The sequence below is a fragment of the Schistocerca serialis genome, chromosome 3 (assembly GCF_023864345.2).
Source record: "Schistocerca serialis cubense isolate TAMUIC-IGC-003099 chromosome 3, iqSchSeri2.2, whole genome shotgun sequence".
Classification (NCBI taxonomy): domain Eukaryota; kingdom Metazoa; phylum Arthropoda; class Insecta; order Orthoptera; family Acrididae; genus Schistocerca; species Schistocerca serialis.
The window spans coordinates 199,715,989-199,735,385 of NC_064640.1; the positions used below are offsets into that span (position 1 = coordinate 199,715,989).

A 19,397-nucleotide genomic window follows, 5' to 3' on the forward strand; every position below is an offset into this window, starting at 1 on the left:
TGTTAGCATCAAATATAGATTTAAGTGTCAGCAAGTCTTTTCTGAAAGTATTTGTATGGAGTGTAGCCATGTACGGAAATGAAACACGGACGATAAATAGTTTGGACAAGACAGGAATAGAAATGTTCGAAATGTGGTGCTACAGAAGAATGCTGAAGATTAGATGGGTAGATCATATAACTAATGAGGTAGTCCTGAACAGGATTGGGGAAAATAGTAATTTGTGGCACAACTTGACTAGAAGATGGGATCAGTTGGTATGACATATTCTGAGACATCAAGGGATCACAAATTTAGTACTGGAGGGAAGTGTGGAGGGTAAAAACAATAGAGGAAGACCAAGAAATGAAAACACTAAGCAGATTCAGAAGGATGTAGGTTGTAGCAGTTACTCAGAGATGAAGAAGCTTGCACAGGCTAGAGTAGCATGGAGAGCTGCATCAAACCAGTCTCTGGGCTGAAGACCACAACACACAAGGTCACAATGCACCTGTACCTCACATAAAAACTGTGTAGTATCAAATAGTGCATTTTTTGTGGTGAAGTTCTTTTCCATTGAGTTAGTGTCATTTTGCCTTTCACCACTGAAATGCATACAACTGCTGACATACAATAAGAACTAGCACCCACTTAACTTCTTCCCCTCTAGAATCCATGAACAGGAGAATGATTTATTCATTATGTAAATCTTACTTACCTGCATAGGAATCTGTGGAGCTGATGGGATGTTGTTCAACATTTGTGATGGGTGAGTAGTGCTATCAGACTGCAACTGGTCAACTGAATGAACATGACCAACAGCCGACGGTGTAATTGGCTGTTCCTCTGCTTCATACATGGCAATATCATCTTCATCTCCAATACCTGCATGTGATTGCAAAACACATAGCATTCACAATAAAACATCTGACTGAGAACTGATTAAAATTTGGTTTTTGTTTTAATTCTACTATCAACTCTTTCATTCATCACAAAATACAAGAAGTGAGATATTAAGAAAAGAATTAACCTAATCAATAAATGTCATACATCTTTCCTAAAATCTGTCTTTGGGCAGTTCCTAAGTTAACTTTTATAGCTACGAACTACATAATATACTCCAAATTGTTGATCCATATTAGTCAAAAATTAACTACACAATAATATTTGTTATCTGTGACATTTCCTACTTTAAACACACCATGTGAATGAGGAGATACAATACAAAGTAAGCAGAATTTATCACTGAAACTACCCGACAGATTACAACTACATGACAGGATAGATATTTAACCCTCACGTTTATCTTTCATATGTAATGTTGAAATTTTAATCTTTCATGTGTAGCCTCCGCAACAGTTGACCCATTCAAGCAAGCCTCACAGCTGAAAACAAAATTTCTATCTTCCACTACTACTTGCCTACTGTCTCTGGTACATCCTCCATCTCCTTTGTCTCCTTTTCCTCCAAAACACAGGTGACCTGCCTCTCCTCTCTAACATTCCCTGACTTATTCTGGTTCTACTTTTGTAGATGTTTATCAGTCATACTCAGAATTTCACCTTTGAATGTTCTGACCAGCCGTCCTGCCTCCTTGTAATTTTACAGTTTTTTCAAGTCAGTTTTTTATATTTGTGCATCAGAGAGGATACATTTATCAACGAATTCAGTTCACCCAGTCACTATCCTCTTAATCATTGTTTACAATGGAGAAAGCAAAATTCCATTTTATTTGTACGTGGCAGAAGGTTCACAACAGTCACCTAGTGCAACAACACTTTCAACCAATGTACAATTAATTAATTATCAACCAATGCCTGTCTTTAACAAACAATAATTAATTAATATGTTGTACATATTACAAGGGGTGTCAAATAAGTAAGGCAACAGTTTTTTTTAAAAAACAGGTTGGCCTTATTCAGAATTCCAATACACCATATAATTTCCCACTCTATTGGCTACAAAACCCTGGTTTTCAACATAAGCTCCATTCAATAAGACGCCCGTACACCACCTTACTGGGAAGGCCTGTATGCCCACATGGTACCACTCCACTAGTCAACATCGCAACCGACGTCTTGCTGCATTAGTAGCTGCTTTCCGCACAGATCAGGTGCGAGATCAGGGTTGTAGGCTGGATGATGATGAAGAGTCTAATGAAGTTTTGTGAGCTCCTTTTGGGTACACAGACTTGTGAGGCCTTGCGTTGTCAAGGAGGAGGAAGACTTCATTTGAATATTTATGGCAATGAACATACTCTCAATGACTCCACAACAAGCAATACCCACGGTAAACCATCCATTAAAATGACTAAATTTATCACTGTTAAAAAGTGCAAAATTCAAGCTACCACCAACAAAACACAAAGACCATCAAGTACAGCATGGGTACCAAAGCCTTTCACCGACAGTTTTTCATCTTCTTGATCCCTGTGATGATTTCAGTATTATAGACGGCCTTGTAAACAGGTTTGCATTAGCGCCGGCTCATGTTATAATGACACATCTCATGAGTCCTTCAAAGCAGTTGCCTGTGCAGCTGCTGGATCCAGACTTGTAGCCAACCAGAAGTGGTGTAAAATTCAAGATACCACCTACAAAAGAAAGCCAGTCTGCACTTGGTATGCCTGCTGGGAGGCCTCATCCAAGGTGTGGCAGTGGCCTGGCCCGTGGCTATCGAGCATGCAGGGTGCAGTTGTCTGCAAGTTGTGGCTGACAATGGAACCAACAACCTCTGTCGCATGCATTCTGAGGGCATCCTCAGGTCGTAGAGGTGGCTGGTGGAAAGGGTTGAAGGCTGCTGCCCTCACATGTGGGGAGCAAGCAGAGCTCCCAATTTACAGCATTGTCCCCAGAGATCATCAGGGTCTTTTGCTATGGAGCTGAGTGGAGGGTCTCAACCAAAGGATACGCCAACTCTGCGACGGTCTTGACTGCAGATTTATAGACCTGCATTAGGAGGCTGAGGATTTGTAGAACTCCCATAGGTAGGTCAGGGGTTCATTACACAAAGGAAGCAGCTACTTGAGTAGCAGAGTACACGTGGAGTGCACGGGGTTTTTTAGGCTCGTTGATAGTTTGAGGTACTCTGATGAACACTTGCCAGTTGATACACAGTAAGGGAAGTCTGAATGCGTTCAGAGCAAAGACACTTCGACTGTCAAAATTTTATCAGTAAAGTGTCAAAGTAGTTGTAACAAAGTCCCCGAATTTATTCCCCTCCAGTAAAGATCTTGCACTCATACTGTTCTCGGGACTGAAAACTGACTCAAACTTGAAGTGGAAAGTTCAGATATATTTAGCGAGTCATGGAATGTATATTGGAAAGACATATAAGAGACCACTGCTGTTGACAAAAGTATTCTCACTATTGAGATCAAAGTTGAGTGTGACCGAATTATCTGGTCACGTAAAACAGGTCTAGGTGAAACCAAGTTAATTGTTGGATGTTTTTATCAGCCACTTGATTCTGCTGTGACAGTTCTAGTCATTCCAACACTGTCTATGGTCAGCAGTGTCTAGGGTTCAGTGTATACTGAATATACACTGGAATGGCTATGGTTTCATTGCATAGAGTACAGACAGACAGTCATGCGAAATACTTTTGAACAAGTTTTCTGAAAACTGTCTTGAGTAGCTAGTTCAGCAGCCCCCACAATGGAAATATCTTACACCTTTTACCTACAAACAGTTCAGACCTTATCAACAAAGTCAGTATAGAAATGGCGATTTACGACCATGATGTCATTATAGCAATTATGGTTATGGAAGTTAATAAATCAGTTAAAAAGGTTATGAGTGTGTTTCTGCTAGAAAGAGCAGACAAGCAGATGTTCGCATCTCAATTAGAATCCTGACATCACTTAAGTTTCCACAAAACGGACGTAGAAGAATTATGGCCAAAGTTTAAGCTGAGTGTACATCTACATTTACATGGATAATCCACAAATCACACTTAAGTGTCTGGCAGAGGGTTCATTGAAACACGTTCACAATAATTCTCTATTACTCCAATCTCGAACAGTGCGCAGAGAAAATGAACACCCATATCTGCAGAAAAAACAAACACCTATATCTTTCCATGTGAGCTCCGATTTCCCTTATTTTATTATGATGATCATTTCTCCATATGTAGGTTGGCGTCAACAAAACATTTTTGCATTCAGAGGGGAAAGCTGGTGATTGCAATTTCATGAGAAGATTCCGGCGCAACAAAAAATGCCATTGTTTCAATTATGTCCACCCCAAATTCTATATTATTTCAGTGACATTGTCTCAGCTATTTTGCAATAATACAAAAGTGCTTCTCTTCTTTGCATTTTCTCAGTGTCCTCTGTTAATCCTATCTGTTAAGACCCCAGACCATGCAGCAACATTCTAAAAGAGGACGGACCAGCATAGTGCAGGCAGTCTCTTTACTGGACCTCTTACTTTTGTAAGTGCTCTGCCAATAAAACACAAAAACACAGTCTTTGGTTTGCCTTCCAAACAACATTTTGTGTGTGTTCTTTCCAATGTAAGTTGTTCGCAATTGTAATCTAGGTATTTAGTTGAATTTAAGGTTTCTAGATTTGACCGATTTACTGTGTAACCGAAGTTTAACAGATTCCTTTTTGTACTCCTGGATCACCTCACACTTTTCATTATTTAAGATCAACTGTCAATTATCGCACCTTAAAGATATCTTATCTAAATCATTTTGCAATTTCATTTGATCTTATGGTGATAAACGACATCATCATCTGCAAACCACCTAGGACAACTGCTCAGATTGTCTCCTAAATCATTTATATAGAGGTCCTATAACACCAAACTGGGGAACAGCAGAAATCACTTCTGTTGTACTCGATGACTTTCTGTCAATTACTACCAGCAGTGACTTCTCTGACAGGAAATCATGAATCCAGTTACATAACTGAGATGATATTCCATAAGCATGCAATTTCACTACAAACTGCTTGTGTGGTATGGTGTCAAAAGCCTTCTGGAAATCTAGAAATATGGAATTTGAAATCCCTTGTCAACAGCGCTCAACACTTAGTGTGAGTAAAAAGCTAGTTGTGTCTCACAAAAATGATGTTTTCTAAATCTACGTTTAACATGTGTCAATAGACTTCTCTTCAGAGTAATTCATAATGTTTGGACTCAATATATGCTCCAAAATCCTGCTGAATATCGACGTTAATGATATAGCCCTATAATTTAGTGGATTACTCCTATTATCTTTCTTGAATACTGGTGTAACTTGTGCAACTTTCCAATCTTTGGGTACGGATCTTTTGCCAAGTGAGCAGCTGTACACGATTGTTAAGTATGGTGCTACTGTGTCAGTATACTCTGAAAGGACCCCGATTAGTATACAGTATGGACCGGAAGATTTGCTTTTATTAAACGATTTAAGTTGCTTCACTACTTCGAGAATATTTACTTGTAAGTTACATTGGCAGCTGTTCTTCATTTGAATTCTGGAATATTTACTTTGTCTTCTTTGTAACAGAATTTCTGAAGGCCGTGTTTAGTAACTCTTCTTTGGCAACACTATCGCTGACAATATTTCCTTTGCTATTGAGCACAGAAGGCATTGATTGTGTCTTGCTGCTAGAATACTTCACCTACAACCAGAATCTCTTTGGATTTTCTGTCAGTTTTCGAGACGAAGTTTCATTGTGGAAACTATTATGAGCACTTGCATTGAAGCCCACGCTAAATTTCGAGCTTCTATAAAATGTCACCAATCTTGGAGATTTTGCATTCGTTTAAATTTGGCATGCTTTTACTGTTGTTTCAGCAACAGTGTTCTGACCTGCTTTGTGTACCATCAGAGGTATCAGCTTTGTCATTTGTAAATTTATTTGGTATAAATCTCTCAATAGCTGTTGATATCATTTCTTTAAATTCAAGCCCCATCTCGTCTACACTTACATTGTTAATTTGGAAGGTGTGGAAATTGTTTCTCAGAAAGGAATGATGTAAATTTTTATCTGCCTCTTTTTTTAATTTTCTTATTTTTTGGAGGATCTGTTCGTTACAATATTCAATCTCGTGACGACAACCCTGTGTTCACTCACAGAAACTATCTACTTCAATTTCACAACAAGATAAACTACTTCTAACAGCAACAAACATGCCTCTGCCAACTGTGTTTAGGCTATACTTTTGGAACACCGTTAGGTTGTTCGCAAGAACTTCAGCTGAACTTAACTCTGGTTCAGTGCCTAGAACAATTTGAGCATCAGTGCTCTCTATCTGCACTTGGAGCTCTGGTACTTTCCCAACACAATTACAACAATTCACAATTATTATTACGATAGTTCCTGTATGTACAGTCTTCCTGTGTTTGACTGTACCCTTTGAGACTGAAGCCCTTACTGTGTTTCCCCGAGACCCTCTAAAAAAAAAAAAAAAAAAAAAAAAAAAAAAAAAAAAAAAAAAAAAACCGCCCAGTCCATGCCACACCTATGTAGCCGCCTCCTTTTTGTAGTGGACTCTTGACCTATTCAGCGGAACTCGAAACCTAACCACCCTATGGTGCAAGCTGAGGAACCTGCAGCCTACGCAGTCGCAGAACTGTCCGAGCCTTTGGTTCAGATCCTCCGCAGTCAGTCCTTTCAACTATGCTGCAAATGATGGGCTCCGATTTCATCTTACAAGCAAGACTGGCAGCATTTGCCACTTCTGATAGCCACTCGAAAGCAGAGAGAATCTCTTCTGACCCAAAGTAACACCCATCATTGGTACCGACGTGAGCCGCCAATGGTAGTTGGCAGCACCCTGTGCTTCTCGCGACATCTGGAAGGACCTGTTCCACATCTGGAATGATGCCACCTACTATGCACACAGAGTGCACATTGGCCTACTTGCCATGCTCCTAACGGACCCCATAACGTGCATAACATTGGAACTCTCAATTAACAACAATCCCACCCTGTGTGACCACCCAGATCTTGCAGGCAGAGAAGTTTCAGAGGAAACAGGACACATGATTGCATCTGGCTGTGTGACAGTGTCAACCACAGACAGCACATGGTACCTGTTTGTCAGACTAACTGGGGAGGCCTTACATGTGGTGCCCTGGAAAGTCTTTCGCCAACTGCGACCACAGCAATCAACAGTCCTTATCCATGCTAAACACTGTGGAAAACTACACTACCCAGACACACAACAGCCATCGATATGCGCTACAGAAATCTACTGTAGACACTGAGGAAAATGCAAGAACTATGTATAATAAATTAAGTTAATATGACGAGATTCAAAAACTGAATTACCAAACCACTCAGGTAAGATAAATTAATTTGCTCCTGATTAGGAACTTGTAATGTGTCACAAAATTGATTTACTTTCCAACACAAACGAAAATGCAAGAACTGTATCTATTAAATATTAAATTAGCACACAGAAACTCAACAAACTAAACTACTAAGGCACACAGATGAAATTATAAAATTCTCTTCTGGTTAGGAACTTGTAAAATGTCACAAAATCGGTTATTTCCCAGTTGCTGCCTTTGTCTCGGCCAGTGGCTACTGCCTGTAAATCGTGGGCTGGGGAATTATATACCTAGTAAGTGGATTAAGGATGGAAAAGACCCACCATGGTTTAATAATGAGATTTAGGAACTGCTGAGAAAGCAGAGGCTGTTGCACTCCTGGTTCAAAAGAGAATAGGCAAATAACAACAGGCAAAGTTTAGTAGAGATTTGTGCATCTGTGAAAAGATTTGAGAGTGAAGCACACAGCTACCACCACCGTTACATGTTAGCAAAAGATCTGCCAGATATCCCAAGAAAATTCTGGTTCTATATAAAATCACTAAGTGGGTCTAAGGCTTCTACCCGGTCACTTTTTGACCAGTCTGATGTGTCAGTTGAAGATAGCACAACGAAACATAAAGTCCTAAATTTCACATTCAAGAAATCGTTCAGACATACGGCTGTTTCACCATCAACAGGCTCCCGAATAGACAACATAGTAATAAACATCCCTGGTGTAGAGAAACAACTGAAAGAGTTGAAAACAAATAAATCACTAGGTCAGAATGGAATCCCAATTTGGTTTTTCAAAGAGTACTCTATGGCACTGGTCCATTACTTGGCTTGCATTTAGTGTGAATCTCTCACTCAGTGCAAAGTCTCAAGAGACTGAAAAAAAAGCATGTCTCCTGTGTATAAGATGGGGAAAAGAATGGACCCACAATATTACAGACCGATATCCTGAACATCAGTTTGCTCTGGAATTCTTGCATGTATTCTCAATTTGAATATAATAAATTTTCTGGAGACTGATAAGCTTATGTCCACAAATCAGCATAGTTTTAGAAAGCATCACTTATGTCAAACTCAGATTGCCTTTTTCTCACATGATGTTCTGTGAACTATGGATGAAGGGCAATAGGCAGATTCCATATTTCAAGATTTCTGGAAAGTGTTTGACATGGTGTTCCATTGTAGGTTGTTAAAGAAGATACTAGCATGTGGAATAGGTTCAGAGATATGTGAGTGGCTCGAAGATTCTTAAGTTACAGAACCCAGTATGTTGTCCTCTATGGTGAGTGTTCACCAGAGACAAGGGTATCCCCAGGAGTGCCCCACGGAAGTGTGATAGGACTGCTATTATTCTCTATATACAAACGTGATCTGGCAGGCAAGGTAAGCAGTAGTATGTGGCTGTTTTCTGATGATGCCATGGTGTATGGGAAGGTGTCAACGTTGAGTGACTGTAGGATGATACGAGATGACTTGGACAAAATTGATAATTAGTGTGATTAATGGCAGCTAGTACTAAATGTAGAAAAATGTAAGTTAGTACGGATGAGTAGGAAAAACAAACCCATAATGTTTGGATACAGCATTAATAGTGTCATTTTTGACACAGTCATGCCGTTTAAATATCTGGGTATAACAGTACAAAGCAGTATGAAATAGAACGTGCATGTGAGGAGTGTGGTAGGAAAGGCGAATGGCTGGCTTGGGTTTATTGGGAGAATTTTAGGAAAGTGTGGTTCATTTGTAAAGGAGACCAAATACAGAACATTAGTGGGATTTATTCTTGAGTACTACTTGAGTGTTTGGGATTCGTACCAGATCAGATTACAGGACAAAATGGAAGAGATTCAGAGTTAGGCTGCTAGATTTGTTACTGGTATGTTTAAACAACATGCAAATCTTACAGAGTTGCTTCAGGAACTCAAATAGGAATCACTGGAGGGAAGGTGACATTCTTTTCAAGGATCACTATTGAGAAAATTTAGAGAACCAACATTTGAAAGTGACTGCAGAATGTTGCCTACACGATATAGTACGCATAAGGATCACGAATGTAGGAGAAATTAGGGCTCATATGGAGGCATGTAGAAAGTTGTTTTTTCCCCGTTCTATTTGCAAGTGGAACAGGAAAGGAAATATCTGGTAGTGGGACTGGGTACCCTCCACTATGCACCATAAAGCGGAATGTGGAGTATCACTGTAGATATAGATGCAGATGCTGAAGTCGTTTCTTCAATTTCCTGAGGATAGAACAACACACTTCACAGTTGATCACTTTTCCATGAGGGAGGACATGAAACAGAATAACCCCTTCAGAGTCGAGGGAAGACTGATGCCTTTACTGGCTGAGGGTGCAGCTTTGAACTTTTTCTTCAGAGGAGAGGTGATGTGGCACCACTCCAAGAATTGCTGTTTTATTTTCGGTTCAAAGTGATGAACCCATGTTCCATTGCCTGTAATAATGTTTGACAAAAAATTGTCATAGCAATCAGCCTCATAATTGTGCAAGCAATTCCACACAGATGGTCCTTTGTTGTTCTTTAAAGTATTCTGTTATGCAGTGAGGAACCCAGCGGGCATACACCTTTGAGTACGCCATGATGGACAAGTGTGACAGCACTACCAACAGAGACATCCTGCTGCGCAGTGAGTTGTTTTATTCTGATTTTTTCACTCGTCTTGAATGAGAGCGTCCACATGTTCTAACACTGCAGAAGTCACAGCTGTGTGTGTCCAGCTGACACATAGGAGATTAGACAGTTTTGCGTGACCTCGTTGGGACGATGACAGACGCCTCGCCCAATGCTTCCCTGTGCTTTTGTTCACTGCCAAGTCTTCATGGACATTCTGCAAGCACCTATGAATAAATGTGATGCTCTAGTTTTACAGCAAAAGAAACTCAATGATAGCTCTCTGCTTGGTATGTACCTCCACTAGAGACACCATTTTGAAGGCTGCAATATAGTGCTACCATCTATCAGCACTTCCTAAACTATAGGGATTTAAAAAAGAATATTCCATCACATCCTCAAACAAATTCCACATTGCTTCAATCGAAGTTTAGCAAGAGAAAAAATGTGTTGCACTCCTTACTGAATGCCCCTCGTATATGTTTCTCCCAGTATAGAAGTTTTACACATGAATGTCTATAAAACTATACATTATGGATAATTAACACTAACTGCTTAATTCATTTAAGTAATTATGAATTAAATTAGTTCTTTAAGCTTCAATATGATTGCAAATGAGCTGAAACTTCATGGTGTTAACATGCAGCTTGTAAGTGCTATAAATAGTAGCCACATGGCTCATTAACAAAAAAACACTTTAATAGTGGGTTCCTCCACCACCTCTGTCCTCGAGATTTTTCTTCATGCACTAAATCTAAATTATCTTAGGCAAAAGATGATAATCTACCCCAAATACATAACACTTAAATTAAAACTAAATGGAAGCCTTTTTGAATGTGAATGTATGAAAAAATGGATTGCTCACTTAAACAGAAATGCCTCCAACAGAACATCAGAAACAATCACAATAAAATGTACACCCAGACAATGGCTCACACATTTAAAAAAAAAAAAAAAATAATAATAAACTCTCTGCAGATGTGGCTCAGACAGGGTTGGCTTAAGGCCCTTGCCGAGAGAGGTGCCACAATAGTAAGATCTGTGTACACACAATTGGTAGTGGCCACTCAGGGCACCTGAGCACAAGATTTGTATACAATACGTATGACTATTAGTAATGAAAACTGACACAGTTCAAAGTGCTTGGGAAAAAGGTGGGTGTGAGATGGAGGGAGAGGAAGGGAGGGTGCCAAAGTTGCTCGCGTGGAAAAACATTCGCGGACCAGCCCTGGGTTCACAACATATATCACACGCACAGTTTCTTATGCTATGTTCATAAATGAATGAAATCACCAGTGGCAGCTTGTGCAAAATTTTATCAATGTGCTACAATGTGGTGGCCTATAGCCTTTTCATTTACAAGGCTACTAATCATTACTAAATTGAATGTTAACTTCACCTATATAAATTGAACTGTTGAAACATATTTAAATTTTACAATTAATAGTTTAACACTGCAAGGAATAGAATAAAAAAATGTCAGCAGTGGTAACTGAACCCAAGCTGATGAATTGATGGTCAGGGTACTTACCACTCGGCCATGGCATAGTTACGACAATCACTCCTCAAAAATCCCTCATACTCTATAAACACACGCACGCACGCACACACACACACACACACACACACACACACACACTTTCAAATAAAAATACTGACATTGAGCCGAGAGCAACATAGCACTCGTAATGCTGGAAGAGATGGTGTCACATCACAGCAGGTACAGTTATAAACAGACAGGTGTGGCCCGCCCCTTCTCTGCAGTGATTGTAGAATGGCTAACCATCATTTCAGCACTCGACAACGGTTTCTATTTACCACGGAGAGAGTACTACAACACACGTTTTCATCCATTTTATTTTTATACCAGCACACATTCGAAGAGAAATGATGAAAGTTTAGTGTAATTTCTGGCTCATATTTGAAGAGACACCACATAATTTCAGTGGGATTTACAGCTTGTATTCGAAGAGATGTAACATCATTTTACTGTGATAGTTACAGTGTGCTGTAGCATATGAGCACATGATAACTGGCCACCACTGGAAATCACCAGAGCTAGGTAATACATCAAAAAACTGTCACTGAAGTAAGAGATATAAATACAATGTTAGAAATGTTTAAGTTTACCTGACAACTTCATGATGTTGGCTAAATCCAGTTTATTTTTCTTTTTCTTCTTCTTAGACTTTTTCCTGTTTAGAGGCAGAGGAGTTGGAGCCACCATTTGGTTTCCATTTGATTCTCTAATATTAACTGTTTCTATATTTTCTTTGGCCACCTCGGGAGTATTATGAAGTCCACTGGGTGAGTTCCTCTTTGAAGCACTTTCACTTGCATTCACATTCAAGTTCACATTTACAGGCGACTCTGACACAATATTTGAACTATTTGGGGTCTGCTGAGTGACAGAACAACTCTGGCAGGATGGTAAAGAGTCTCCTGAAATATCACTATTATGAGAGCATGTTGCAGAATTTGCATTTGTAACATTCAGACTCAAATTGTGCACATTAAGGTTCAAGTTGGTAACTGCTGCATTATTCTGGAGACTTGTTCTTGATGTATTCTGCTGGAAGGATTGTGGAATATTATTTAAGACAGCTGGAAGAATAGTATTTGATGTCTGTATAGACACATGTTGATTTGTTAGTTTGGATGTTTGCTGTGACTGAGTCTGCGGTTGCTGTGGTGAAGTAAGTTGAGACACCGGTTGAAAACTCAATGCTGAGCCTGATGGGACTGCAATAAGTGTGGGACCACTAGGTGTCTGAATTGACTGCAGTTGCACTGTACCCTGTGCTGCTACAAGCCTTAGAACCTGAAATGAAACATAAAATACTTCAGTATATCTTAAAAATAATTAGAACAATATGTTAATTCTCACTGCCATTTGCTCCACAAAACAGCTGATAAAGCCATTACATTTCACATTTCCTGTGGTATGTGGAGGAATTTTAAATTCTGAACCCATATTTATTCCAACAGTATCGCATAAACAACAGTAATTTCATAAGCCACCAATGTGTTGTCCAACTGAAAGACTTGCACCACTGTGTTGAGCCGCATGGAACAGTCATTACACTAAGAATGTGGAAAAAATTTGATTTTTTTCCCCATCTTAAATCAATATTTACAGTTTTGTGAAGAAAATGGAAGTTAAATGAATTGATTCGGACATCAGGAACATCTTTACAAACAAATTAAAATATATGTTGGTATGCGGCAACGACCACGTTTCCGCTGCGGTCGGATGTCAAATGGCGTCATTATTATTTTGCACTTTAAAAAGATACACTGCGTAATCGTTTTTTGAGTTGGCAGCCCCGTTAGCACACACGCTTTCCAATGCTCCTTTGTTTTCCTTTGGGTATCTATGGTTTTCAAGAGTTGTTTGTGTTCAAACTTCCGTACGTTGTTGAGTAGTTGGTGCTGTGTCATTCACGGAAGTAGTTATGCCTCCAAAAACATGTTTTGGAACGGAAAAATGTAAGTTTTATGGTAACTGGTTTACTTCGTTGGAAAGTAGACTGTGTAATTACATCCACAAACCAACTGGTTGTTATGTTGACTCTGCCAAGTGCCTCAAGACAGAAGCTAAAATATTTGAGTACCCAGAGTGACATTTCTATAAAATATGATCAAAACACTGTAACGGAATGTGTTTCCATAATGGCTGAATTGAGTGCTTTATGTTCGCTTCTAAAGAATGTTCCTGTGTGTGCACTTTGAGGAAAGGTGGTACTAAATTGTCAACAATTTTGAAGGCAGGAAAGGTGTGGCTAGTTAAGTTACAAGTGTTTTGTGATTTCTGTGGGGTAACTAAAACTGGGTATTCTTCTGGACTGTGCGAAGGAAGAGTTTATAACACTTGCGTAGGGAATGAGGTGTATTGGGAAGAGTAGAAAGGCAGTTCAAACATTTTGTGCTATCATGAATTTGCCCCACCTACAAGATTTGAGAAGTACACACAGCTACTTCTTGAAAGTCTTGGTCAAGTGAGTGCTGCGTCAATGAAGAAAGCAGTAGAAGAAACTGTGTTATGCAATGAAGGTGGCATTGATATAGCTGCAGCCTTTGATGGGACATGAATGTGGTCATTTCTCACTGAATGGTGTTATCACTGCAACATCCCTAGAAAATGGAAACGTGATAGACATAGAATGTATGACAAAGTACTGTACTGCCATGGTTGCAAAGGAAATAACCAAGATCATGTTTGTGTTCAGAATTTTTCTGGGTACAGTGGTGGAATGGAATCAGAGGGAGTTCTCAGAATATTTCAAAGGTCAGAAGAGAATTATGGTGTACGGTATGTGAAGTACCTTGGAGATGTAGACTCCAAAGGGTTTGCAAATGTGTAGGAAAATATGCCTTGTGAAAGAACTGTAAAAACTGAAAAGTTACAGTGTGTTGGTCATGTCCAAAAGAGGATGGACACACATTTACTTAAGCTAATAAAAGACATGAAGGGGAAAAAGCTCAGTGATGGCAAACCAATTGGTGGTTGGGGTCATCGAGGTGGACAAACTGCAGCTCTATTATGGTTTAGCCATAAGAAGTAATCGAGAGAATAATGAGGCCATGAAGAAAGCAGTATGGGCTACCTTTTTCCATAAAGCTTCTATGGATGATCATTCACAGCATGCTCTCTGCAACAGTGGTGTAGACACATGGTGAAGATCCAAAAATGCAATAGTAAATGGCAAGACTTATGCACACCATCACTCCCTGCCATTTGAGGTATTGGAAGCAATTAAGCCCATATACAGGGACCTAAGTGACACTAAACTATTGTCACGGTGCTTACATGGAAAGAGACAAAATGTTAATGAATGCTTCAACCATGTGATATGGGAACACCTGCTTAAAACTGTGTGTGTTGGTTTCAATACCATGAGATTAGGTGTATTAGATACAGTTATTTGCTTTAATGATGGGGCAGTTAGCAAATGTGATGTTTTAGAGTTGTTGGGACTAATTCCTGGTTTCAATATGAGACAAGCACTGATGTCAATCGATTCCTTGAGAGTGGCCAAAGGCAAAAATGGGTTCTTGAAGCAACTAAAGAGGCCACAATAGCAAAGAGGAGCAAGAAAAGAAGAGAGAAGATGAGGAACACACAAACCAAGAATATTATGCAACTGGAGGGTTTTAAGAACAACAGAGGTGAGTAGCAGAGGAAATGTACCTTTAAACTGAATTTCCCAAGAATCAAATTTTCTGAAATGTTTGTTTTATGGGTGGGGGAAAAAAAAAATATTTCAGTTAGAGATCTGAAATTTTTTGTGATACTTCAGGCTACCATTTGGAGAAAAGTAGACTACAGACACCAGCTTACTATCACCGGGAGGAAAAATATACCCTTATTAACTACGAAAAAAATTACCTTAATTTTGATTGTCTAATTTATGTATTTATAGTATCAAAACTATTGATTGAAATAATTTGATTGTAGTCTGCTTTTTAGATAACAATGTCATAAATGTGTGCACAAAGTTTTAAGCATCTAAGAAAAGTAGTTAATAAGTCTATAGACTTCAAACTTAGACTGGCAGGAAAAATTTTAAATTACTGACCGACATAAATGTTTATATAATAAAGTTTATATCAAAACTATCCATCAATCGAGAATTAGATGAGTGATGGCAATAATGATGTGTCGCTAAGTCTACAGCTTTCATTTCTCATGCAGGTAGTATTTCAAACAAATCAGATGTATTCTCAGAAAACATGGTGCGAGTTGTGCTTTTTGACCACCAGCTAGGATTAGGACACTTTAAGGGTCTGTAGAGGACGATCTCAGTTTGCATAAGGCGATTGTTTACCACATCCCATGCAGCTGTGGCATTTGTACATAAGTTGGGCCATCAATGGACCTGGAGGGCCAGTGTTTAAAGCATAAGAAGCATATATGCCTGGAATCCTGTTCTGTGCCAGGTCAAACCACAGACAGAAAAAGTTAACAATTACTTGCTTATTTGTTGTTAGTTAACATTTAATTATCAACAACATCTGATAATGGTTATCTTGTTGTCTTTCAACATACGCAGTCTTTTGGTTCTTGGTTGACACTGCCCTGTACACAAAGAGTTTACAACGGCATGCTCAGTGATTTCTCGTTTCATTTGTGCCTTAAGTACCCAACTAATGACAGTGTGACTATGTTAACTATGCTGGTGTATTAACTTATAATGATACACAGTGATAACAAGAGTCACAACATATTAATGATTTCTGACAGTCACGGACATCAATAAGCAAATATTATGAACAATTTAACAACCCAACATGCTATGTCTCATCTATTATGAAAACCTAACACTCAGTTAAAGGACATTGTTCTAACAGAGGGGAAGAAGAGAGAATATACAAAAAATGACAGTGTCATCATTCTAGGTGGAGAAAATGTCATCACAAAGAAATTTGAGGATTTCAAATGCACCATAACAGATTATCTTCAAAGGAGAGTCCACACAAATGTTATCTTGTGCACAATTCCTTACAGATAGGATCTACAAAAATTGAACAGCCGAATCTATGCTGCAAACAAAATCACAATGAGCACTGTGGAAAATTATGGGGCCTATTCAGAAAGTAAAAGACATTTTGAAATTAAAAATTAACAATACGGAAAACCAAATTTTATTATATATCTGGGGTGTTTTGCGGAAAGAGTACAGCTAAAGGTTGCAGGATAAGGTTGCTAAAGTTCCCCCTCCTCCTCCTCCAGAAAAAGGAACCTGAAAATCTGTACTTAATTACAAGCATGAAGCACAATTAACACATTTTCAAAAATGTTTGCGAAACTGTTTTACACCAGATTGGAAAGAGTTATTAACAGATTCTTTTTAATATCAAAGCAACAGTATAGGGTGGGAAAAGCAAAAATAACAACCACAACAGTGAATGAATATCTCAACACAACCTTAAAACCATTTAATTTCTTCAAATGACTTCTGGTTTTTTTTTTTTTAAAAATCTGTGTAAAGCTTTTGATGGTACTGATGACACCAAACTCCTTAGTAAGCTAGCTAATAAAGGCCCTAAAGGAATTGCAAACCGATGGTTAGAATTACAACTTTCAAACACAATACTAAATGTTGAAATGAAATTTGAAAAAAAGAATAATAATGTTCATCGGTGTACTTCACTCTCCTCCGAGATAGATACAGTGTACCACAATGCTCCATTCTGCGGCCCATACTATTTCTGCCATATACTGATGACATAAACACCAAGTTTACTTCACAGCATATTAGACTATTTGCTGATGACACACATATTCTGTTAACAGGTACAGACAAAGATTACCATGACCAAAAGATTAAACCAACTATGTCATCACTAAGTGAATGGTTCAATGAGAACAATCTCATTATAAATGAATAGAAAACAATGCACATTAGTGTCAGCCTCTCATCTCAAAAGCAAGAAATCCCTAGAATGCTCTTAAGCAAGCAAGAGATGTCTGATGTAAGCTCTGTTAAGTTTCTTGGTGTATGGCTTGAGGAAAATCTTAAATGGAACACTCAAATCAAATCAACTATATCTCGAATATGCTGTCAACTGTGTGTTTATATTCTAAGGGTGCTTAGCAAATCAGTCATCAAATTGGCTCTTATACAAGTATATTATTCTTACTTTCACCTCATGTTACAGTGTGGAATCATATTTTGAGGAACTCACCCTGAAGTAGAGATATCTTCAAAATGCAAAAAAAAGGCAATGTCACTGCCATCTGTTTGTATTTATAATATTATATCATTTGTTAAGACCTACCTATTAAACAAAGACACATTCATAGCTGCGAAACAAGATAGCAATCTCACCTAAATATGATTCGGCCCAGACCAACTGGTTACCAGAAATTCATCCTACACATTGAGATATGGAAATAGAAAGAAGAAACATGCCAAGAGCTTTCACATATGAATTAAAAAGTTCTTTTCGAGCAATACTTTTACACAGAAAATTATTTTTTTGAGAAAGGTGATAAATGTTAACCACCATATTCTACAGCATGTACAACGTGATGTGTCTTACTTTCTTGTAATATTGCACAGACTTTCATGTAACAAAACTGTAACAAATAAATTGTAAAACTTATTTGTAAAAATGTATACTTGACTTGCCCAATACCATACGTACAAATTGTACAATACTGTGATATCTTGGATCAACATCACTGTGATATCTTGGATCAATACAATACAATACAATACAATACAATATTCTTGTCGCATCTACAGCCAAATTCTATAATTATCTAGACAACATTTCAGTAGTCCATCATCTTCAGGTGAGAACACTTTTTGCTACTCTCACTGGAACTGACTTGTACTGTGAACAGGGGCCCTGTCATGAATGGTGCAAGTTGTTTGCCTAACCTACGTTTTTCCATAATGGCATTGACTACAGGCTCCACAGGTACTGACTCAAATGCCTCAAGGGTCACATTCGACAATGCAATCTGACCAAAGCTTTCCACACCTTCCCAATCATCTTTATGCAGGCAACGATGTTGAAGTGATATTTCCAAAACTCTCTCAGTAGTTTCAGGCAACTCAAAGCAATGCTCGGAGAGTGCTTTAGTGCAGAGCTTCTTAAAGGTAGAAATAATCTACTGGTCCACTGGTCCATATGCTAGAGTAACGCTGTGCTGTTGCGAGGCAGAAATTGGATCCTGATGAATTGAAATTCTTCACGGAGGTGGTCTTGTAGGCCAGGAGAATGGGCAGGAGCATTGTCCATAACAAGCAAGACATGGAGTGGCAGATTCATCTCAAGCAAATATTTTTTCACTGAAGAACCAAACACTTCATTGATCCAATCACAAAAAAGGTCATGGGTCACTCAAGTCTTGTTGCTGGACCTCCACATCATGTTTAACCTGCTCTTCTGGACTTTAGGCCTTTGTGAAGGCTCGTGTAGTTCCTGAATGGTAAACAAGCAGTGGTTTAATTTTCAAATCTCTGCTTGCATTGGCAAAGAATAGCTGTGTGAGACAGTCTTTCATTGGCTTGTGACTGGGCAATGCATTCTCCTCTGCTGTTATGAAGGTACACTTCAGCATCTTTTTCCAGAATAGACCTGTCTCGTCACAATTAAAAAATCTGTTGTGGCAGATAACACTCAGAATCTATGAGAATCTTAAACTTGCTGATAAAGTTCTCTGCTGCCTTTGTGTCGGAGCTGGCTACTTTGCCATGCCTCCCAATGCTGTGGAGGCCGGTTATTCTCTTAAACTTCTCGAATCACCCACTGTTTCCCTTAAACATTTCTGCAGCTGCTGATGACCCTGAACCTACTGAATGAGGTCAGCGAAAATCATTCTCGCTCTTTCAGAAATGATGTTATCATTAATAGTGTCACCTTGCAATTGCTTTTCATTTATCCATATAAGGAGCAATCTTTTGACATTGTTTAGAATACGAAACCATTGTTTAGATACTCTTGTCACTCCCTTTGAAGCATCTATGTCCTTAATCTTGTCCTTGGTCCTGAGGATAGTGCAAATAGTTC

General features: G+C 38.8%; 1 protein-coding gene across 1 annotated transcript in view; it reads right to left on the reverse strand.

Moving 5' to 3' along the window:
* LOC126470744 (mucin-5AC-like) overlaps positions 1-19,397 on the reverse strand; it is a 293,641-nt gene that overhangs the window by 136,726 nt on the left and 137,518 nt on the right. The window contains exons 8-9 of the mRNA XM_050098750.1: positions 12,003-12,693; positions 698-864 (exon numbers count right to left, since the gene is read on the reverse strand). Of these exons, the coding sequence (XP_049954707.1) occupies positions 698-864; positions 12,003-12,693 (858 nt within the window). The remainder of the gene's footprint in view (positions 1-697; positions 865-12,002; positions 12,694-19,397) is intronic.